An 18,949-nucleotide genomic window follows, 5' to 3' on the forward strand; every position below is an offset into this window, starting at 1 on the left:
TGTCCTTTCCAAACATTCTCAGTAGCCCTCAGCCAAGGTGTCATGGCTACCTCTTCTTCCCCGGCAGAAAATGACCATCTCTGGTCATTTCTTTGAGCTGATTAAAAAAGCCTACCTTGGAGATCCTACAAAAGTTTAAAAATATAAAAATCTTTCCTCCACAAGGGATTAAAGGCATCAATGTTAATCTTTCTTTAGTTTTTTTTCCCTGTTTAATAATAGATGACTTCAATGTTTTTCAACTAAGGGCCTAATGGCTAGATGTCATATCAGGCTCTCTTTACACACACACACACACACACACACACACATCATCATCATCATCATCATCATCATCATCATCATCTATATCATCATCATCAATCCAATCAGCACCAGAAAAACTTCTTACTCAGAACCTTACAATTCCAATCCATTATCCATCATCTCATCTGCTTCTCATATGAACCCTTAAGGAAGGAAGGAAGGAAGGAAAGAAGGCAGGCAGGCAGTATAATTCCTTTTAACAAGGGTGGGAAATTGAGACCCCATGCTGCTCTGTCTGGCTTATTTAATTAGATAGCAACTTCCTTTTGCAGAGGGACTGGCCCAGAGTGGAGTGGATATGAAAGTTTTGATTCCAAAGGCGGCAGCACTGGGTCCCTGGAGTACAGGAACCTGAAGAAGGGTCTGGGAGTAAGAATGAAGGTAATGAACTGTTCATGTCACAATATTGCCAATGGGGATAGCACCGTGAGAGTCCCTTCTTCCAGTTCCCTGTCCTACACATCCATCAAAGTCCAGCCAAATCCCACAGATCCAGGAACGTTTTTTTTTTCTTGATTACTCACAAAAAGCTATAATAACAATTACAATATCATGATAGGCTTTTAAGAGAAATAGGAAAATGAAGCACAGAGAAGTGAATTAACTTATAAAGCAGACACTGTTTATAAGCAGCACAGTCTGAATTTCAAACTGTATCCCATCCCAACTGTCCTACCCTTTTGAACATGCCACACTCTATCACCAAATTTTCCTTAAGTATCAGTTCCTTGAGAGTAGATGACATGCCTCCTGCTTTTCCAAAATCCCTACCCCTTACCCTCTACAACTTAGCAGAATACCAGGATCACAGGAAGGTAAGTATCCTATGTGAAATATTGTTTGGGTAGGCCCAAGTAACTAGAAAACGGGATATTCTGGGCACTTGGATTATTAGGCTGTCTGCAATATATAATTAAAATAAGGGTGAATGTGAAATATGTAATTTCTCCTAGATGTGTTTAATCAGGCATTCATCATCACATCTGACTCTGTGCGACATAAAAAGAACCACTTAGTAAGCATTTCCTGTGATAAAGGTAATCAGGTACACAGAGATCTCAGAGAGATTTAAGTAAAGGCAAAACCAACACCATTGGACATAGGGATAGACAATGCTCTATACAAGGAATAATACTCTGTCTAAGACTGTTGAGCTTACAAGACACAGAGAATACTTATCTCTTGCTTGGCAAATGAATATTTAAGAGACAGTGAGAGAGGAAGCACAGAGCTCATTGGGATCTGCTCACCATCATCAAGAAGGAAGATGCATCCTGCTACTGTGTAGGGTCAGAAACAGAAGAGAAGTACTTCCTTGGACAAGTTTTTGGGCAAGTGAGGAACTCAGAGATCTCTTCAGCATGTCAATCACTTAATTATCACCTTCCTTGGCAGGCAAAGTTAAACATACATGCAATATACAACTTATTTACCGGGGTCTCATTGCATTTACTTAGCTTTGGAAATATAAAGGGCTCAAGAAAATTCATTGAGATCAGAAACTTTTGAAGGTAGGGATTAGCTCAAGGACATTTAACTTGACATTTGCTAAACTAAGCTAACAATAGCGGAGCTATCTACCACATTTTATTTTTAGCACAGCCTGTATAATAATCTTAAAAGACTGAAAAGCAGTATTTTATTTATAACATAAATATCCCACAGTTCACCCTAAACCCAATGAGAAGAGGAAACACCAGGTTCCTGGTACATACATTTGTGTCCTCGTGGCTGTGGCCATTGGTCTCCACCAACTCCTTTGTACCTTTTAACTGAAACATTTAAAGAAAACAACAGTGAAAGAAGAAGCAAGTATATCTGTTAAGTATATATCCACTTATTAGCTCTGATTTATCTGAGGTTGCATTTTATAAAACTTCCAGTGAAGGAAAACAGATGGAGCACATCATTCTAATGAGTCTTGTTGAAACCAGTTTGAGATTTTAAGAAGCTTGAAGGGCTGGCCAAAAAGAGAGATCTCTCTCTTTTTGAAAGAAAGAAAAAAAAGAAAAGAAGAAGAATCTTGGTCATTATTTTTTGAATAATAAGATTAGAAAGCAGTTCCACAGGCATAAAACATACAAAAGTGGTTCTTAAGAATAAGAAACGATTTCGTTTCCTACTTTGATTGCTATTAATTTAAATCCTGCAGTGTTTGCAAGTTGCCACCAGCTAAATGATGTTCTGCTAACGATCACTCATGAATGATGGGTTTGCCTGACATTGGAACACGCCGCAAGGCTACAGTACATGTCCTCCCTGAGAAAGAACACGTCTGAATGACTGACACCGTATCTGGACCTAATGAGAGAGGATGCTTTGCTTCTTTTCCTAGAAAACACTCTTCTCTCTCAAAAGGCCCCAGAGTAATGAGCTACCAGGAGGTTTAGGAAAGCTGTAATTAGCATTTGATCCTGTCTTGGCTAGGAGCAGACCTCTAGAGACAGGTAGCAAAGGAGTAGGTGAGGTGGCCTGGCAGCTGCTTGACAACATCTCTGCTGGGCTTTTTCCTGCTTCATAGGAAGGACTTACGGTGGGAAACAGGTACTTAAAACTGGAAAGAAAAGAACAATCATATATCCCACCAATGTGTGTGGATTCTGTACACTGGTTCTTCCTGGCCATCTGTGCATATTAAAGTGAAAGTATCTAGGCTTTCCAGGGTAGCTTTAAGCTCAACCTTTAAACTCAAACAAGCACTGGGTGCCAGTATCTCATGCCTCTAATGTATCTATTCTAGAGACTAAGATTGAGGATTGAGCTTCAAAGATAGCTAGGGAAAGAAAGTCCATAGACTCTTATCTCCAATTAATCACCAAAAACCAGGAAGTGGAGGTGTGGTTCAAGTGGTAGATCACCTGCCTTAAATGAAAAAGCTAAGGGACAGTGAACTGAGGATCCACAGGCAGATGGCTATAGATCCAAAGTTCTCTGGTTCATGATCACATCGATCAAATTAATGGAAAAAAATTAACTAATCTTCTTTAAGGGTGCCTCACAGATAGTTCTATGCATAACATATAGGAGTATTTGGGCAAGATAGATGATAGAAAGATAGATAGGTAGATAGATAGATAGGTAGATAGATAGATAGATAGATAGATAGATGCATGTGTCTATATAGTATGTTTTATATATTATATACCTTACATGTACACCACAGTAATAACCAGACTGTCTATTAACATAACATATGAAAGGACTTTTAAAAACACCGTGTTTCCCTAGCTTAAGGTTTTCTTAGTAGGGTATTTTTCAATCTTTTTGTTCGGTGTATCTCACCTTTAGTCTAATAAACTGTACTGCCATGACTTATCACAGAAGAAAGGTCTGTTCTGTAGCAGAAGGACTATTTGTTCATGACTATATCATTCAAGAAGTAAAGGACTATTTGATCCATACCTGCATAAAGATATCAGTTGCTCTCCTTCTCCCTATTCAATAAATCTCAGCCTCACTGATCCAGGTGCCCCTCTGTGCTACTCATTCTCTTCCCATCTCCTGACCACAGTACTGTTCACTCCCCAGCCTGCAGGTGCTTCTCCATGCAGGCCTTGATGCTTCTGCCCTCTCAGTATCTCTCTCTGCTCCTTTCCCAACCTCTCCTCTCCCTTATCTGTTTTGTTTGACTCTAGGTGCAGGAAGCCCCCATCAATATCCTGGAAATGGAAGGCAGCAGTGGTGGAGGGAGGGGCCTAGGGAAGTTGCATCTCAACACACAGAGAAAGCCTAGAGCACTCACCCAACTACCCCTTCCATGAAGGGGTGAGACCCATAAGGGAAGAGTCTGCCCTCAAGACCTAGCCTTTCTTGTCAGTATTCCTCATCACTGACAATTGCTTCAAATAGCAAAATCATAAATGTTGAGTGAAGGATACACATTTCTCTCTGCAAGTATATTTATTAAGGCAGTATCTGTGTGGGCACAGATGCAGTGTTTTCATGTATAGCTGTAGTACACATACACAAAGAAAGCCTGGGAAAGCCATGTTTGTGGAGGCAAGAGGTATTTTTCCATTTACTTCCACGGGAGGGTGGACTGCCAGGAGAGGGCCTGAATTGTGTACTGTGCAGATGTCCTTCTTCAAGGACAAGTAGCGACAGTATGGTGGGGCTCTCAGGCAATGGCTTGGTAGTGGAAATAGTACACAGGTGGCCACTGGCTATTGCATATCACCCCCTCCTACCAGAGACTTGGATATTCTCAGTTCCTCTATTAAAAAAAAAAACCATCAAGTCTGCTGATGCAAAAACTACTTCTTTCTCATGCCTATTTTCTTTCTCTTTTTTCTTTTTTTGTCAGTCATGGGGCTTGAACTCTGGGCCTGGACAAACACTCTCCCACATGAGCCACAGTGTCACTTCTGGTTTTCTGGTGGTTAATTGGAGATAAGAGTCTCACAGATTTTCCTGCCCAGGCTGGTTTTGAACTGTGATCCTCAGATCTCAGCCTCGTGAGTAGCTAGGATTACAGGCATGAGCCTCTGGCTCCTGGCTTCTCATCCCTATTTTCTAAGTCTTTAATGACGGTAGTTGTCCTGACTCTTCACATTCAGTCATCCTTCCTCCTCTCTCTTCTTCTTCCCATCCCTCTCCAGCTCCCCAATTCTCCAGTAATGGAAAGTCAAGTGTGACCTTCTACGCCACGTGAGTGTTTTACTCTTTAAAAACATATGCCACAACACCTCCATATCTATTTCTTTGGCACAACTCAAGAGTCTATTTTTACGACTAAGTTTGGATTTCAAATCAAAATAAAGGATTTGAGTTGTTTAAAGACGGGAAAAGTCCACCCCTCCCCTCTCCAATTAAAAGCTTTATTAAAAAAAAAAAAGCCAAGGAGAGAGCAAGTAGAAAAACACCAGCATAAAGCTATGGTTCTTGCATTGTAACAATGACAAAAGTAGGGGGTGTTGGTGCTGTTCCCAGACTGCTGATAAGTGTGAATTTAGTCAACCAGACATTCAGTTCAATCTCACATTTCTCAAATCATACAGATTCAGTCTATTATGGAGTCCACCATATAACATCATTACTTTTGTACACCATTTTGTCCAAGGCCCTAAAAGTTTACAAATACTCAGTGTTTTCACTTTTCCCTAACAAGTCATTTATGCTTTCTGGGGACAATAACTAATAAAATATATTTATAATCTAAAAATCATTGCAAAAAATAAAAATTGTTTATAAACTAGCTGAGTCCCAGCTGATTATGGCCATGCTCTGTTTACTTCGTATTTTCAATTTTCTAAATCTCTGATTTAGAATAAATGGTATAAATAATGTTCTCATAGCTATGTGTGAATGAAAAACTTAGTACAACCTGCACTTGGTTCACCAGCACTGGGTTTATTATCTGTGATTTTTTTGTGCCCGCTCATTTCATTAGCACTCATTACTTTCTTGGCAACAGGGAGAGGCCAGAACTCAGAAAGCATTTCAAGGGCTCTCATGGCTCCTCCAGGACAGACAATGGGGCTTAGATTTCACTGGGCTGCCTGCCTACAGAGTGATCCATCTTCTCCTGCTGTAAGACAATACTCTCCCATCCACTTGTCAATGTCAGGCCACACTTCTGGATCAAAGAAAGCCAGGATGAAATGATCAGATTTACAAACTTCATATGAAAGGTTTGTAGCACTTGCTATGGCCGGATAAGTGCCCTGATTCAGAGAGCCGGTATATTTTTAATGTAGCCATGAATCTGTCTCTTTTCTCCCTGTATGTCTGCACGACCATCACAGATTAGACTAAACTTGTTTTCTTCATTCTCAGACCTAAGAGGAAACTAACTGCTTATTTATCTACATTGCCAATATTTAAAACTTGTATCAAACTTCATTCATATTTTCTTGAATAAATATTCACACGTAGGTAGGCCTTGGTAGGAACAGGGGTGAAGAAAGAGATGTTAAGAAAGACATTATAAAATCTACAGAGCAAAGTTGCTAGAGTTGACAGGGTAGGGGCTAATTATTCTGCAGATTCCCCTCAGTCATGTCTGTGTGAGCCACGCACTGGGGAATATGTGGTGGGGTTGTCTAAACTGATTTGTTTGCTTACCTGTTCGTGGAGAACTTTCAGTAGTGCTTGTGTGTGGGACTGCTCTTCCTTTGCTTGTTCCAGTTCTGACTTTTTGTTATTTAGCTCCTCCTGGATGGTCAGTAATTGCTATGAAAATAAAAGGATATTGAACATCAGTAGGTCTGCAAGTCAGGAGAACATAAAATATGCACCATATCCTCAAGATGACCAGCATAGAGTTTTACACCACTTAGAGCTCCATCCAGATACTGGCTGAACTTTGGTGATGTATTTCCCCCACTTACGTGTAGGGAACACTGCTGTTCTGACTACACATTTAGGCTGTTTGTGATCCTGATGTACAAAATCTGTTTTAGTGTCTGTGAAGGCACCATTACATTTCTCTGAAAACATATGCAGAATATATTAGTGAACAACATCCTGATAGCTGATGAGATCAAATAATAAAATTAATTCATTTTGTCCAATTCAATTCACTTGCATATTAAGGCAAAGCTAGCTTTCTGGCCACCCCAGAGAATTACTTCACCAAGTGGCAGGTACCACAAAGGATCATCTTATTTTCTCTGTTATGACGATGATGTTTTATTAGATCAGCAGGAACTCAAGTCCAAACTACAATCAATATATCAGCCAAGAAAACTGCTGATATAAGCTGTCAAAACATGAAGCTATGGCTTACATTGCTATTTTGAAGCAGGACATTTAAGGGATTTTTTGAGCTCTCCAGGCCCCATACCTATAACTCATGGGGAGGCTGATCTTGTCTGCCTAGATTCCACTGCTGATTCTCGGCCACACAGTTCTATGTTAGAGGCTGGAGAAGATGCTCATGAGCTTTAAGACGGGCTCTGGAAATAACTGCGTCTGTTCACATCTTGACATCAAAGGACCACTTTGAAAAGACAAAGGAAGATTTTCCTGTTGCCATACCTAACAAATACTGCATTGATGATAGGAGGGTTAGTATATTCCTCTCAGGAAGCAACCTATTTCCAATGTCCAGGTTGCCTTTTCAGAGCCTGGTCAAACCTGAATATCAAAGCCTAAAGAAATACTGGCATTGCCTTTCTCATTAACTAAAAGGGCTGCATTCAATCTTCAAAACTACTGGCTCTGTAGGACTTGCAGGGTAGATGGTAATCAAAGCACACTGCTCTTTCCCTTGACTTGGCACTTGTTCCTCCTTGCTTTGGCACCGAGTCCAGATTTAAGAACCACTTTGGGTTTCCCGAACACTTAGTGCCTTCTATTCTCCTATCTGTGCGTATCACCATCCAACCACATCTGGCTCTGGTTTGTGTGGTTTATGTGGGGAATACTGCTGTCTGAACAGGAGGGGCGACCCTGTGCCTTCAATCTCACTCATGACAGGCCCAACTGTCCCCAGGTAATCTGTGTCTCTGATATAGATGATATCAAATGGTTTTTAACTGAGCAATTTCAAATCCAATGTTTTTTTGAACATGTGTTGGAACTACTGAGGGCTTTGTAAGGTTCTCAACTACTTGAGCCATACCACCACCAGCCCTTTCTTTGCTTTAATTATTTTTGAGATAGGGTCTTGCATTTCTGCCCAGGACTGGCTTTGAGCCATGATTTACCTTGTTATAATGTCCTGTATAGCCAGGACCACAGGCATGAACCACCTTTTCCAGCTTATTGACTGGGGTGTGATCTACTGCCTCTGGTGATTGCATAATATTCTGTGGAATATACTGACCCATTAAGTCACACCATAGTCTTAGGAAAGGATCTGGACATTGCCTCTGGGTAGGTCTGTGGATCTTCCTGTTCGTTTTGTAAAGAACACACAGTGTTTCAGTAATGAACTTGGGGAGGGGAAGAAGAATACTACTTGGGTTCACCTCTCAGCTGTTACTTCCAACACTGCATAGTAATGAGAGAAGTCTACTGCAATCTTTCATCTACACTTTCCAACTCTCCATCCTATAGAAACATACACAATCCCTACCCTTGACCCCACTTCTTAAACTTCCATTCCCCTTCCTCCCTGGGAATCACACTTTTTAGATAAAACATCTCCTCTTTCATCATTGCTCCCTTTGCTTCTCGTGAGTAGATAATCACTTCAGTGGTTTACAGTGTCTAGATCCTTATTTAAATGTATATATTTAAATGTATACATTGTCATGGCTGTCCGGGTTTTCTATATTTTCACTATTTTTTTAGGATCCAGCCAGATTAACATTTTGTATAACTACTCTATTGCTTCTGGTGGCTGTATAATATTCTGTAGAATATTTTAGCCCTCCCTCCCCCCCTTTTTTGTACCTAATATACCCTTCCAATGAAGGATACTCAAACTGTCTCCAATGCTTCTCACTTTGTACAAGGTGAATATTCTAGAACATGTTTTCCTGTGGTCCTGTGGAATGGTTTCCCTTACACACATAACCAGGGGTGAACTTCTGGGCTCACAGATGTGCCTAGCCAGATGTTACAGCAAAGCTACCTTACATTATAGTTATACTGCTCCACATACACCCCAGTGGTAGGTAAGAGCTGCACTGTCTCACATCTTCATGGAAAGCATTTTTCAGATTTTTTCATATTTGCCAGTCACAGAATATAAAGATTCTTCATTAAAAAATTCTATTCTCTGATCCTCTGCAGTTATAAGCATCTCATCATATGCTTTCAAGCTTTGGGGTTTTATTTATCCTTCTTAAAAGAATAGTCAAGGGCACTGGTTCTTCATTCTGATCATTCTGGTTATTTATTAATATCATCTGAGAAGATTTTTTAAAAATACTGATTTCTGGGCTCCACAGGAGGCCAATTAACTCTGAATAACTAGATGTGGGACCCAGGCATTGATTTCCTTTTTATACAAAAAACTTTCACAGTTAATGCTAATGCATAAGGAGGGAATGAGAATTCCTGCTTCCTTCAATGTTCACTTAATCTGTGGCCCTACTATGTGACTTCATTCTACATGTCTATTCCACTAATGTCACCAGTGCTTTTTGTAATTGCCACTTGAAATGCCAGGTTCTTTTCTGCCAGCTATAAGCTGTCTCTAGAAATCCCATTTGTATACATGGCTTCAGCCACACATATCATGTACTAGTTCTTTAGGCTCTGTCTCTCATTTACTATACATTGCATCCTTCTCTGATTGTTTAAATGGTGTCCAATAGCTTATCCTCTCCTTACCCTGCACAACCCTCCTCCTGTGGTATCCAGAGTTCAAGTCTCCACCCCCCCACTCCTGCTTATTCCTCTGTCTTTTCTCCATTCTATCTTTTGTCATAGTTAAAGCTACTAAGATCTTGCCTAATCACACTGACATTCACCCTCTACACTTCTGAGAGATTTGCCCATGCAACAATTAAAGTGTTGCCATGCTTAAAAATATTTTTGGTTTCCTGGGCCCAAAAGATGAAATCCAAAATTCTTCCTCAGATATGCATACATTCTCTTACTACTCAGAATTCTGCCTGGCAGTTTTCTACTTGGTGTGTGTGTGTGTGTGTGTGTGTGTGTGTGTGTGTGTGTGTGTGTGTGTGTGTGTGTGTGTGTGTGTGTGTGTGTGTCATTGGGCTTGAACTCAGAGCCTGGGTGCTGTCTTTGAGCTTCTTATGTGTGTGTCTGTGTGTATTGGTTGTTGGGCTTGAACTCTGGGCCTGGGAGCTGTGTGTGTGTGTGTGTGTGTGTGTGTGTGTGTGTGTGTGTGTGTGTGTGTGTGTGTCGGTCATTGGGCTTGAACTCAGAGCCTGGGTGCTGTCTCTGAGCTTCTTATGTGTGTGTCTGTGTGTATTGGTTGTTGGGCTTGAACTTTGGGCCTGGGAGCTGTCAGCTCAAGGCAAGCACTCTACCACTTGAGCCATGGTGCCACTTCTGGTGGTTTTCTGGTGGTTTATTGGAGATAAGAGTCTCAGGGACTTTCCTGCCTAGGCTGGCTTTGAACCACAATACTCAACTCTCAGCCTCCTGAGTAGCTAGGGTTACAGGCATGAGCCTCCAGTACCCAACTAGTCTCTAAGCATTTTTTGCTCAAGGCACACCTCCACTTTTGTCCTTTTTGATTATTAATTGGGTCTAAAAGGCTCACAGATTTTCCTGCTGAAGCTGCCTTCAAACTTTGATCACCAGATCTCAGCCACATGAGTTGCTAAGCTTACAGGTATGAGCCACAGGTATCCCACTTCTATTCAATCTTGAAGCCCCAACTCAAAGGTTGCTCTGAGCCAACACCAATCCATATGATGCCTCTCTGCAACTGAAAAGAGTCCCATCCTCTCAGGGATAGGGAGCCTTTTTAATTTTTTCTCCAAAGGGCTATTTGGATATTTATAACATCATTCACAGACCACACAAAATTATCAACACAGGCAGAGAAGCTATAGGCAGCCACCAAGATGCATATAGGAAGCTTATGCATCTCTGATTTAAGGCCAAGAGGGATAGACACTCCCCACCCCTACCACTCACAAAGGCACAGGCTTGGGTAATAGAGTAGGGACTGGGTTTCTTTCTCATTTACTTTGTAGGCTTGGCTTCATTACTATTTTCCAGGGCAAAACCTACACAATTATGGGCAGTAGCCTTGGGTTCTTCCCCAATAAAGAATCAACTAAGCAACCATAGTTCATCTAACCTCTATGCTTCCAAGGCATTTGCTACAGTACAACACATTTCCTATCTATCTTCAGTTAGTAGACCTACCAAAAGTGGGGTTGATCATGTGTCAGTTGGGTACACGTAACACGTAGTAGGTAGTAGGTAAGGATGAATGAAAGATTGTTCTGATTTCCCTGGGGTTGAACCAAAATGACAACAAAAACACTTTGAGACTCTGCTGCTGGGTAATTTATTGTTTTAGACATATGAATATATAAAACTTTCAGAGGAAAATAGCAGCTCCACTTAAGACACTTTGATTTATTGCACTGGCAGTTCCAGATACCCTTTTTTCATCTGAAGAGGAATACCTCTTAAAAGGTTAAAGAATTCCAATCAATTAGTTCATAATTATGTAATTAATTCTTCATGTCCCAGTTTTAAAATAAAAGAATAAAACTACCACTAGAGGGAAAATTAAAACCAACACTACAGACTATTTTGTGTATTCTACAAAATTAATGCTTTATTGTTTACAAAGTATAAACCTGCGAATCTAATATTTATGTATTCAAAACAGTGGTGATTCAAACCTGCTATTCTTCATTTGACTAGATGCCCTACAAAAACAGTGAGAGCATTCACAACTAGATAATTTAAGTCAGCCTTTCTGGTCCTTTTCATTGATATTTATGAGACTGTATAATATTCTTTCTAGTTTGAATTTTTAAGTACCACTGTGTCTCAATTACAGAAGTTCACAAGCAGCAAGAACTTAATCAGAAGTGTCTCCTGGTTGGATTGGCTGACTACAGCATAATTTTAATTTAACATTTGAGAGTATGGCATTAAACAGATGCACTATTACATTCTTTGGTGGTTACAACTGAGTGTGTTCCAATTAGACAATTATCCATATGCCAATCAAGTGCAAACACTGGCGGACAATAAGCAGGTAAATAAATGCTGTACCTGACACAACTTGATATTTCCAGGCCACTGATTTAATAGGATCATTTGTAATGCTCTTTGGGAACAGAGTCTTCCGTGTGTAATGGGTCTTTTTCTTTTTTTTTCCCCTGACAAATTCACAGAGCATTACAAATGTTATTTGGAGCCCCAGAATAAGTGAGGTCACATCTCCATTTTTACAGATGGGAGAATTGTAGGAACATAGAGGTTGAGCCATGTATCTGAGGTCACGCTGTCTGGGGGAAGACCTACCACTTGCACAACTCAATTTTCCTGCTTCAAGCTGAGATTTCTACCTTGGCAACCACAAAGCACTGTCAATTTTAAATGGAAATCAGGACATGCCAAACTTAAAATCCTCCTAGTGACAATTTGTACCTAGGCATTCATCATTCCCATTTATGAGCTAGGCTGCTGCAGAGAAGCTACTGTGTATGCTGCATTCCTTTAGAAGCTGCTATCTTTTCCTGCTCTTTTTTCCCCCTTAAGTCTTCTAATTTTGTTTTAAGGTAAAGTTAACAGACTATATAAGGTTGCATAGAAGTCAGAGAGGACATGTAAATACTGTATGTGGAATACACCACCAGCATCATATTATAAGGGTGACACCTTCAGAATTATGTAACAGGGATCTTATGGATCTTTGGCAGGAGATTGTGTACGGGTGGGATGGAGGTTATGGGTGGCACAAAATAATATCCCCAAACAGAACCCTAAACTTGTGTCATGTATGGTTGCAGAGAATGGCACTTTCTAAATTTATGGTGGCATCCTACCTCATGACACCAGCTGGGTAGATACTGACAGTGACTGACACTAACACACACACATACACACATCCCCTCCCCCCCTCCTTTCCCAGTGCTTGGCTCTAGCTCAGTTCTACAACAATCTGCTAATACTCATTCACTCACTCATTCATTCAATCAGTCAATGCTGAACTTCTATGTGCAAAATGCTGGACTAGGTAGAAGACATTGAGAAAACTACTTCACAGAACTGAGTCATGAAGATGCTAGTCTATACAAAATAATGTTTCAGGCAACACAAAATACTCCAATATTAGTGACTACTAGTATGTTCCCATAGGAATTCAGGAGGTTTTTAGGGGATCAGATGAGAGGTTAAGGGAAATGGACTCAAGGAAACTATTGTGAAATGTAATTTACTCTGGAAATAAGTCACTGATTAAATATTCCCGATAGAGGGCTGGGAGTATTTAAATCCATGGAGTGTCATAAATTTACATTTAACATGTTTTTGGCTTTTCTGACTTGGTTTTGATAAATATTATCCCATTCCTGTAGTTATAAATCAGACATACCTCTCAGGGGGACCTGACTTTAAGGCCACCTAAGGAATGAGGAAAGAGACTTCCAAAGGAAGTTCACCCACAGAGGCCATGGTAGGTGTGCCCATGTCTGGATGGTCCGGTGCATGTACCACTTTGAACATCAGGTCTCCCTGGTAGTTTCTGAGAGCTTACTACTGTCAGTATCCCTCATCTCCAACTTGATTTCCCTGAATATTTATTTCTGCAGTAGCCAGCTCCACCAGTACCTTACCCTGCTATAGTGCTGAGATGGAAGCATATACCCTAAATTCTTTCCTACTTGGTGGGATCCTTTTCCTTTATCCACCTCCCCAGGCTCCCTAGGCCCTCCATGGCTCCGTTCTGTTTTGTTCACTGACTCTGGCCTGGAAAAGAGGACAGTCTAACGATATCTGCTTTACAACTAATAGAAAATCCAGTCACTCTCTGATTGTTAGGGAAAGCTGAGATATAAAAATAAATCAAGTACACATGGGACAACCTAAGAGCAAGGCTTTGCCTAAAGACAAACACATCTCAGGGTATTTCTGGCAAGGTAAAGAAACTTGGCTCCAGGGAAGGAGCCACACAGTACCTATAAAGTTCACTTTTCTCCTTGGGAAAGGGATGAAATTGAACTTGCTTGAATTTTCCCATTACAGGGGGTGGTAACACTACTCAAGTTCTATTCTAGTTGGAAATGTCATCTACTTACACCGGGGAATGAAAATGTACTTTGATTTATGCGGAGCATAAGGGTAACCCAGCCTGTGGCCCTAAGCATCAATCCTGGTGCCTTTCTCTCTGCCTTAGGCACAGTGACCCTTGGGGGAGGGATAGGGACCTCTCCCAGAGAGAGCTCCACTGCTCAGCAGATGACTGATGACCTAAAGCTGGATCATAGGAATGAAATTGTGTTCAGGACTAATATCCTATTACACCAGGCTATACATATTTAATTCCTTGGGTCTTTCCTCATAAATCAATTCCTCCCAGACCTTAATCTCGTCAATATCTTTTCTGATATTGAATTTTAAATGCCATTCTCATTGCTAGGCAGAAAGGCAATCTCTTGTTCTTGATGGGATCAGGTTGCATTTATCGCAGAGAGATGTTTAGAACGTGGCCTTGTCCCCTGACCCTGCTGTTAAAAGCCTAATGCCAGCCAGAACCAAACAACCAGGGCCAGCTAGCTCCCCCTCTGAAAGACCCTGAACCCTGGGATTATGCCTACCAGTACCCTGGGGATTTGGAACAGCAAGGGAGACCAATGAGAAAACAATACTAAGTGTTTTTATGTCTCTTGGTCTTCACAGGGGTGCTGGAGACTGCATGAAAGACTCTGCTTGATCCTCCCAGGGCAGGGTTGCTGGTAGGAATGCCACTTCCTGGGACAGTTAAGGGGGTAACACAGAAGCATTTAAAGTGTGTCTACATCTGAGAGAGAGCTCCTAGTGTCTGCAGGATTAAGTCCAGGAAAGAACTCAAGAGAACAGGGGCTCAAAGCGGAGATATTTCTAGGCTTCCCAGGGCTAGTCCATAATGAACTAGGATTTCCCCTGCTGCAGGAAAAAAGAGAAAAGAAAAAAAAAGCCAATAATCCTATCAACCAAGCAAGATTTCCAAAGGGAAGCAGGCATGATTTCTGTAGATTCTTATGAGTCAGAGAGAGGATGGAAAAACTCAGCAAGCCATAGAGATGATGATCTGAGTGAAGGTTTAAGTACAGAGATGTAGGGAGCTGCATACACTCATTGTTAATAATAATAAAGATAATAACAAAGATAATAATAAAACTTATCAAAGTTCTTTCTATTTATTATCTTGGTGCATCAGCAATTTTGAGAAAATGAGTGATGAAATACTCCACAAAAATTCTTTCATTAATCTAAATTCTAAATAATTGCTGGCAGTACTGTTAAACTATTAAAATTTAATAATGCATAATGGAGGATTGATCTCCGGGCCTTGTGATCGCCAGACAAGCACTCTACCACTTATGCTACACCTCCCAGAACCACAAATTCATTTTATATTCCAACTATTGTATCCCATCTCTCAAGCCCTCCCAATCCTTGTCATTCACACAGATGAACAAATCTATACACATTTGACTCGGATTATTTATTTCTGCTTGTTTTGGACTCCAAAAAATTCCATCTCTAGAACCATACACTCTAGATTTCAACAGTGTATTCACACTAAACAATAATAGAAGAGTTACTGCAAAGTTTAGGATTCGCACCTGAACAACTTCTAGTCTTTCTGGGATTATTGCATTAAATTTTATGCTTAAAACATAAAAAGTGAGAGAACTACCAGTTCTGTTATCTAGGGCTGATAGTGTAAATTTTAGTTCCTGGGGAAAACAGTTTTACTGAATTTAATATTTTTAAAAATTGAAACGCGCTCTTTTTAAATGGCTAATGGCTTCCTTTAACATTGAAAGACAAATTAAGAACATGTTAAACCCATTCCATAATTATCAGTTGCCTAAACTGTGTTTGGTTTTGTTGAAAGTCCACATATCAAGTGTGGGACAATGACTTACCTACAACATTATCTAAAGGAGGATAAAAAAGCAGACAGGTGGATTAATAAAGGAATTGAATAGACAATTGTGATTTTTTCCTCTTATTGTATGTACGTATGTGTGTGTGTATTTATGTCATGGAGCTTGAATCAGGGCCTGGGTGCTATCTCAGAGCCTCTTTGTGCTCAAGGCTAGTGCTCTACCACTTGAGCTACAGTGCCACTTCCAGCTTTTTCTGGGCAGTTTATTGGCGATAAGAGTCTCATTGACTTTATTGCTTGAGCTGGCTTTGAACTGTGATCCTCAGCTCTCAGCCTCCTGAGTAACTAGGATTACAGGTGTGAGCCACTGGCATCTGGCTTTTATTATAATGTTTTTACTAGCACTTATGCTAATAAAAGCATATGTGACATTCAATATAAGAAAACTTTCTTGGCCATTATTATTATTATTCATTTCATGATTTCACTGGAAGTAATGTCATTTATAGGAAAGAAATGTTTAACAAGTGTTAAATTGTTAACTAGTGTTAAATTGTATCAAGTGCAAGACTATAAACAACATCTGAGAGAGGGAGATCATGACCTTGCCTGTTGGGCTGGGGGATAGAGGGAATTACTCCATCAGATATGATTTTCTAAGACCTTTCTCAGAATATGCCAGTGAGAGAGGCTTGTGTAAAACACAGATATTTCTTGGCCTTCATGAAACGAACTGGAATTACTGGTCATGATCCTCTAAGACAACTCTATTCTGAGAAGAAATACAGCCAAGGGCAAGCAAAAGACAAATGAGCCACACACTTAACATTTGAAAGGAATTGGCTCTATTGTTGAGTTGCTGTTCTACCTTCAAGTTTCTTTAATGCTCTGGTCTCCTCTTTTTCCTAATCTTTCTCCCCTGATGACTGTCTCATGAGGAATAATTTATCATCTGCAATGAAATACACAATTAATTTCTTGAACCCAGGAAAAAATGAATATAAACACGTTTTACTCTAAAACTGATGGCCTCTTTCTCGAATGGTTTCTCTTTATGACATCATTTTCAGGGCCAGCTGGGCTTCCTGTTTTTCACTTCCTTCACAGGATGAATAAACTATTTACCAGTTGGATATTGTGAGATTAAAAAACAACCACTAAGCAAGGTACTTTCAATAAACCAAAGTATTGAGTGTAAGTAATGTCATTACTTTCTTTGAAAAAACGGGAAGAGGGAGACCCAGGTAGGTCAAGGAAGTTTTAGCTAATATGTGTGCCCCACCCAGGTATGCTAGTTGCCCTCCTTCAGAAAATTTCAAAACACAGAGCAACCAACTTGAATTACTGCCATCCATGCAATTGAGAAGAGAAAGTGTCAAATGTCTCCTTCAAGTAGGAAAAGCTATCGGAGCTATTCTCTCTGCTGCTGGCAACTGCCCTGCAAATGATAATCCTATTTGCTGAGATTTATCTATTCTTATCACTTCATTTTGTAATTATATAAGCTGGTTATCACCCCAACCTCTGGGCACATGTACAGTTGTTAATGTAGAAATTTAGGATATTAGCATGCTTTCCAGCCAGGTTGGCCCATTTACTTCAATCAAATAAGAGCCAGATTGAACAGCTGATCTTGCAACACACCCCAAAGGCCAACAGAGACTTATTCATTCCTTGTAGGGTTTGTAACTCAGTTATGATCAAAGATGACAGTTAGAAAACCCTGTATGGGTGATTTGTTGCCAAAATCCTAGTAGCTTATCTTGGGAGTCAGGTTCATCCAGTTTAGCCACTGCAAAGAGCCAACCCATAATCATTCAAGCATCATCAGCAATAGATATTACCACCATCATGGGCCTTTTTGCTTGCATTTTTCAGAAAGCAGCTTTTAACTTAATGGATACAAAAGAAATATATGTGCTGGAATCTTGAGAGCTTTTAGTTGATTGTTAATGGAAAAGGAAGTGGTAAAGACCTAGTGTGTTCTGTAGATAAGTGAATAGAGGAAATAAAACTGAAGGTATTATCTCTACATCAACTAGAGATGCCTAAGGATAGAAACTTGATAAATTATGGATCTAGAATCGCCGCTGTTACTTAACTCATGATAACTGCAGAACTTCAGTAAAGAAAATCCAATGATTCTAATATTCCCGATTTCCTTCTGCTAACTAAAGGATCAGATACCTAAGAACAGGGCCAACAGAGAAGAGCATCCTGAACTTAGCATTCAGAAACCTGAAGTGGCTCTGGATCCAGCTCTACAAATAAACAATCGCATTTATCTACAGAAGTGGGAGGCAGAGAAAGCCCAATCGTTCCCCATCAAGTTTCCAAGTTACTTTCATGTATTTAGACTGGTGTGGAACCCCACAGTTTAGGTGAAAGAGAATCCCACACATCCATCTCAGGGGACCACGCAGAGGCAGGCAGGCATAGGAGAAAGATTATTATAGGGTTTATTAGAGGAGCCATATTTCCCCCAAGAGGGAGCACATGGCCTCTGTCACCATCCAGGTAGCAGGAGGGTCTGGGGGAAAGGAAGTGAGGTAGATGGGAGTTCAGGTGGGTCTGGGCGGAGAGAGGGAGGGGCCAGCTGTATGGAGGGAGCTCCAGGTGTGGGTGGAGCTGAGGACCAAAGGTGAGCATAATACTAACACAATACTAACAATTAGGACGCTCAGAATAACCAGAATCTTTGGAGGGTTTCACATTTCTTCTGTTCTCCCTCCACTCCAGGATCAGGTGAGAGCTGCAAGAGACAAGCCCTGTTTCTCTAAGAGTCTCTACCACCTGCAGGTGATCCTTTGCAGCTGTTTAACCTCTGGACTATACCAGATTTGTCCATCCTTCAGCCTCAGAGTCTTAACAGAAAAACAACAGTAACAGCAGCAGCAAGCGAAAACTCTAACAAATACCACAATTGTGAAACATGCTGCGTATTCCTAATAATGGGGATGAGGTTTAGTTGGCACAATACAATGTGGCACCACGATCTTTCAAAGATCTCAAAAAAATGCAGACAGAAAATTACCATCTTGAACTAATCTTGTCTACTTCTGAAACATTAAATACAGGAAGCATTAACCAAGGGAACTGAATTACTCAGATACTTTAGCATAAATGGTGCCAGTATGGTTACGCATTGATAACAGCACAAAAGACTCCCATGGTACATAAATTAAGAGAAATTAGAGCTGTAGTTGCAAAGGC

General features: G+C 40.5%; 1 protein-coding gene across 1 annotated transcript in view; it reads right to left on the reverse strand.

The window, feature by feature from the left end:
* Positions 1-18,949, reverse strand: part of Enox1 (ecto-NOX disulfide-thiol exchanger 1) — a 540,384-nt gene that overhangs the window by 54,896 nt on the left and 466,539 nt on the right. Inside the window, exons 15-16 of the mRNA XM_042685602.1 lie at positions 6,370-6,477; positions 2,022-2,078 (exon numbers count right to left, since the gene is read on the reverse strand). Coding sequence (XP_042541536.1) covers positions 2,022-2,078; positions 6,370-6,477 — 165 coding nt within the window. The remainder of the gene's footprint in view (positions 1-2,021; positions 2,079-6,369; positions 6,478-18,949) is intronic.

Source organism: Dipodomys spectabilis, unplaced genomic scaffold, assembly GCF_019054845.1.
Source record: "Dipodomys spectabilis isolate Male_0828 unplaced genomic scaffold, ASM1905484v1 ptg000095l, whole genome shotgun sequence".
In the NCBI taxonomy this organism is placed as follows: domain Eukaryota; kingdom Metazoa; phylum Chordata; class Mammalia; order Rodentia; family Heteromyidae; genus Dipodomys; species Dipodomys spectabilis.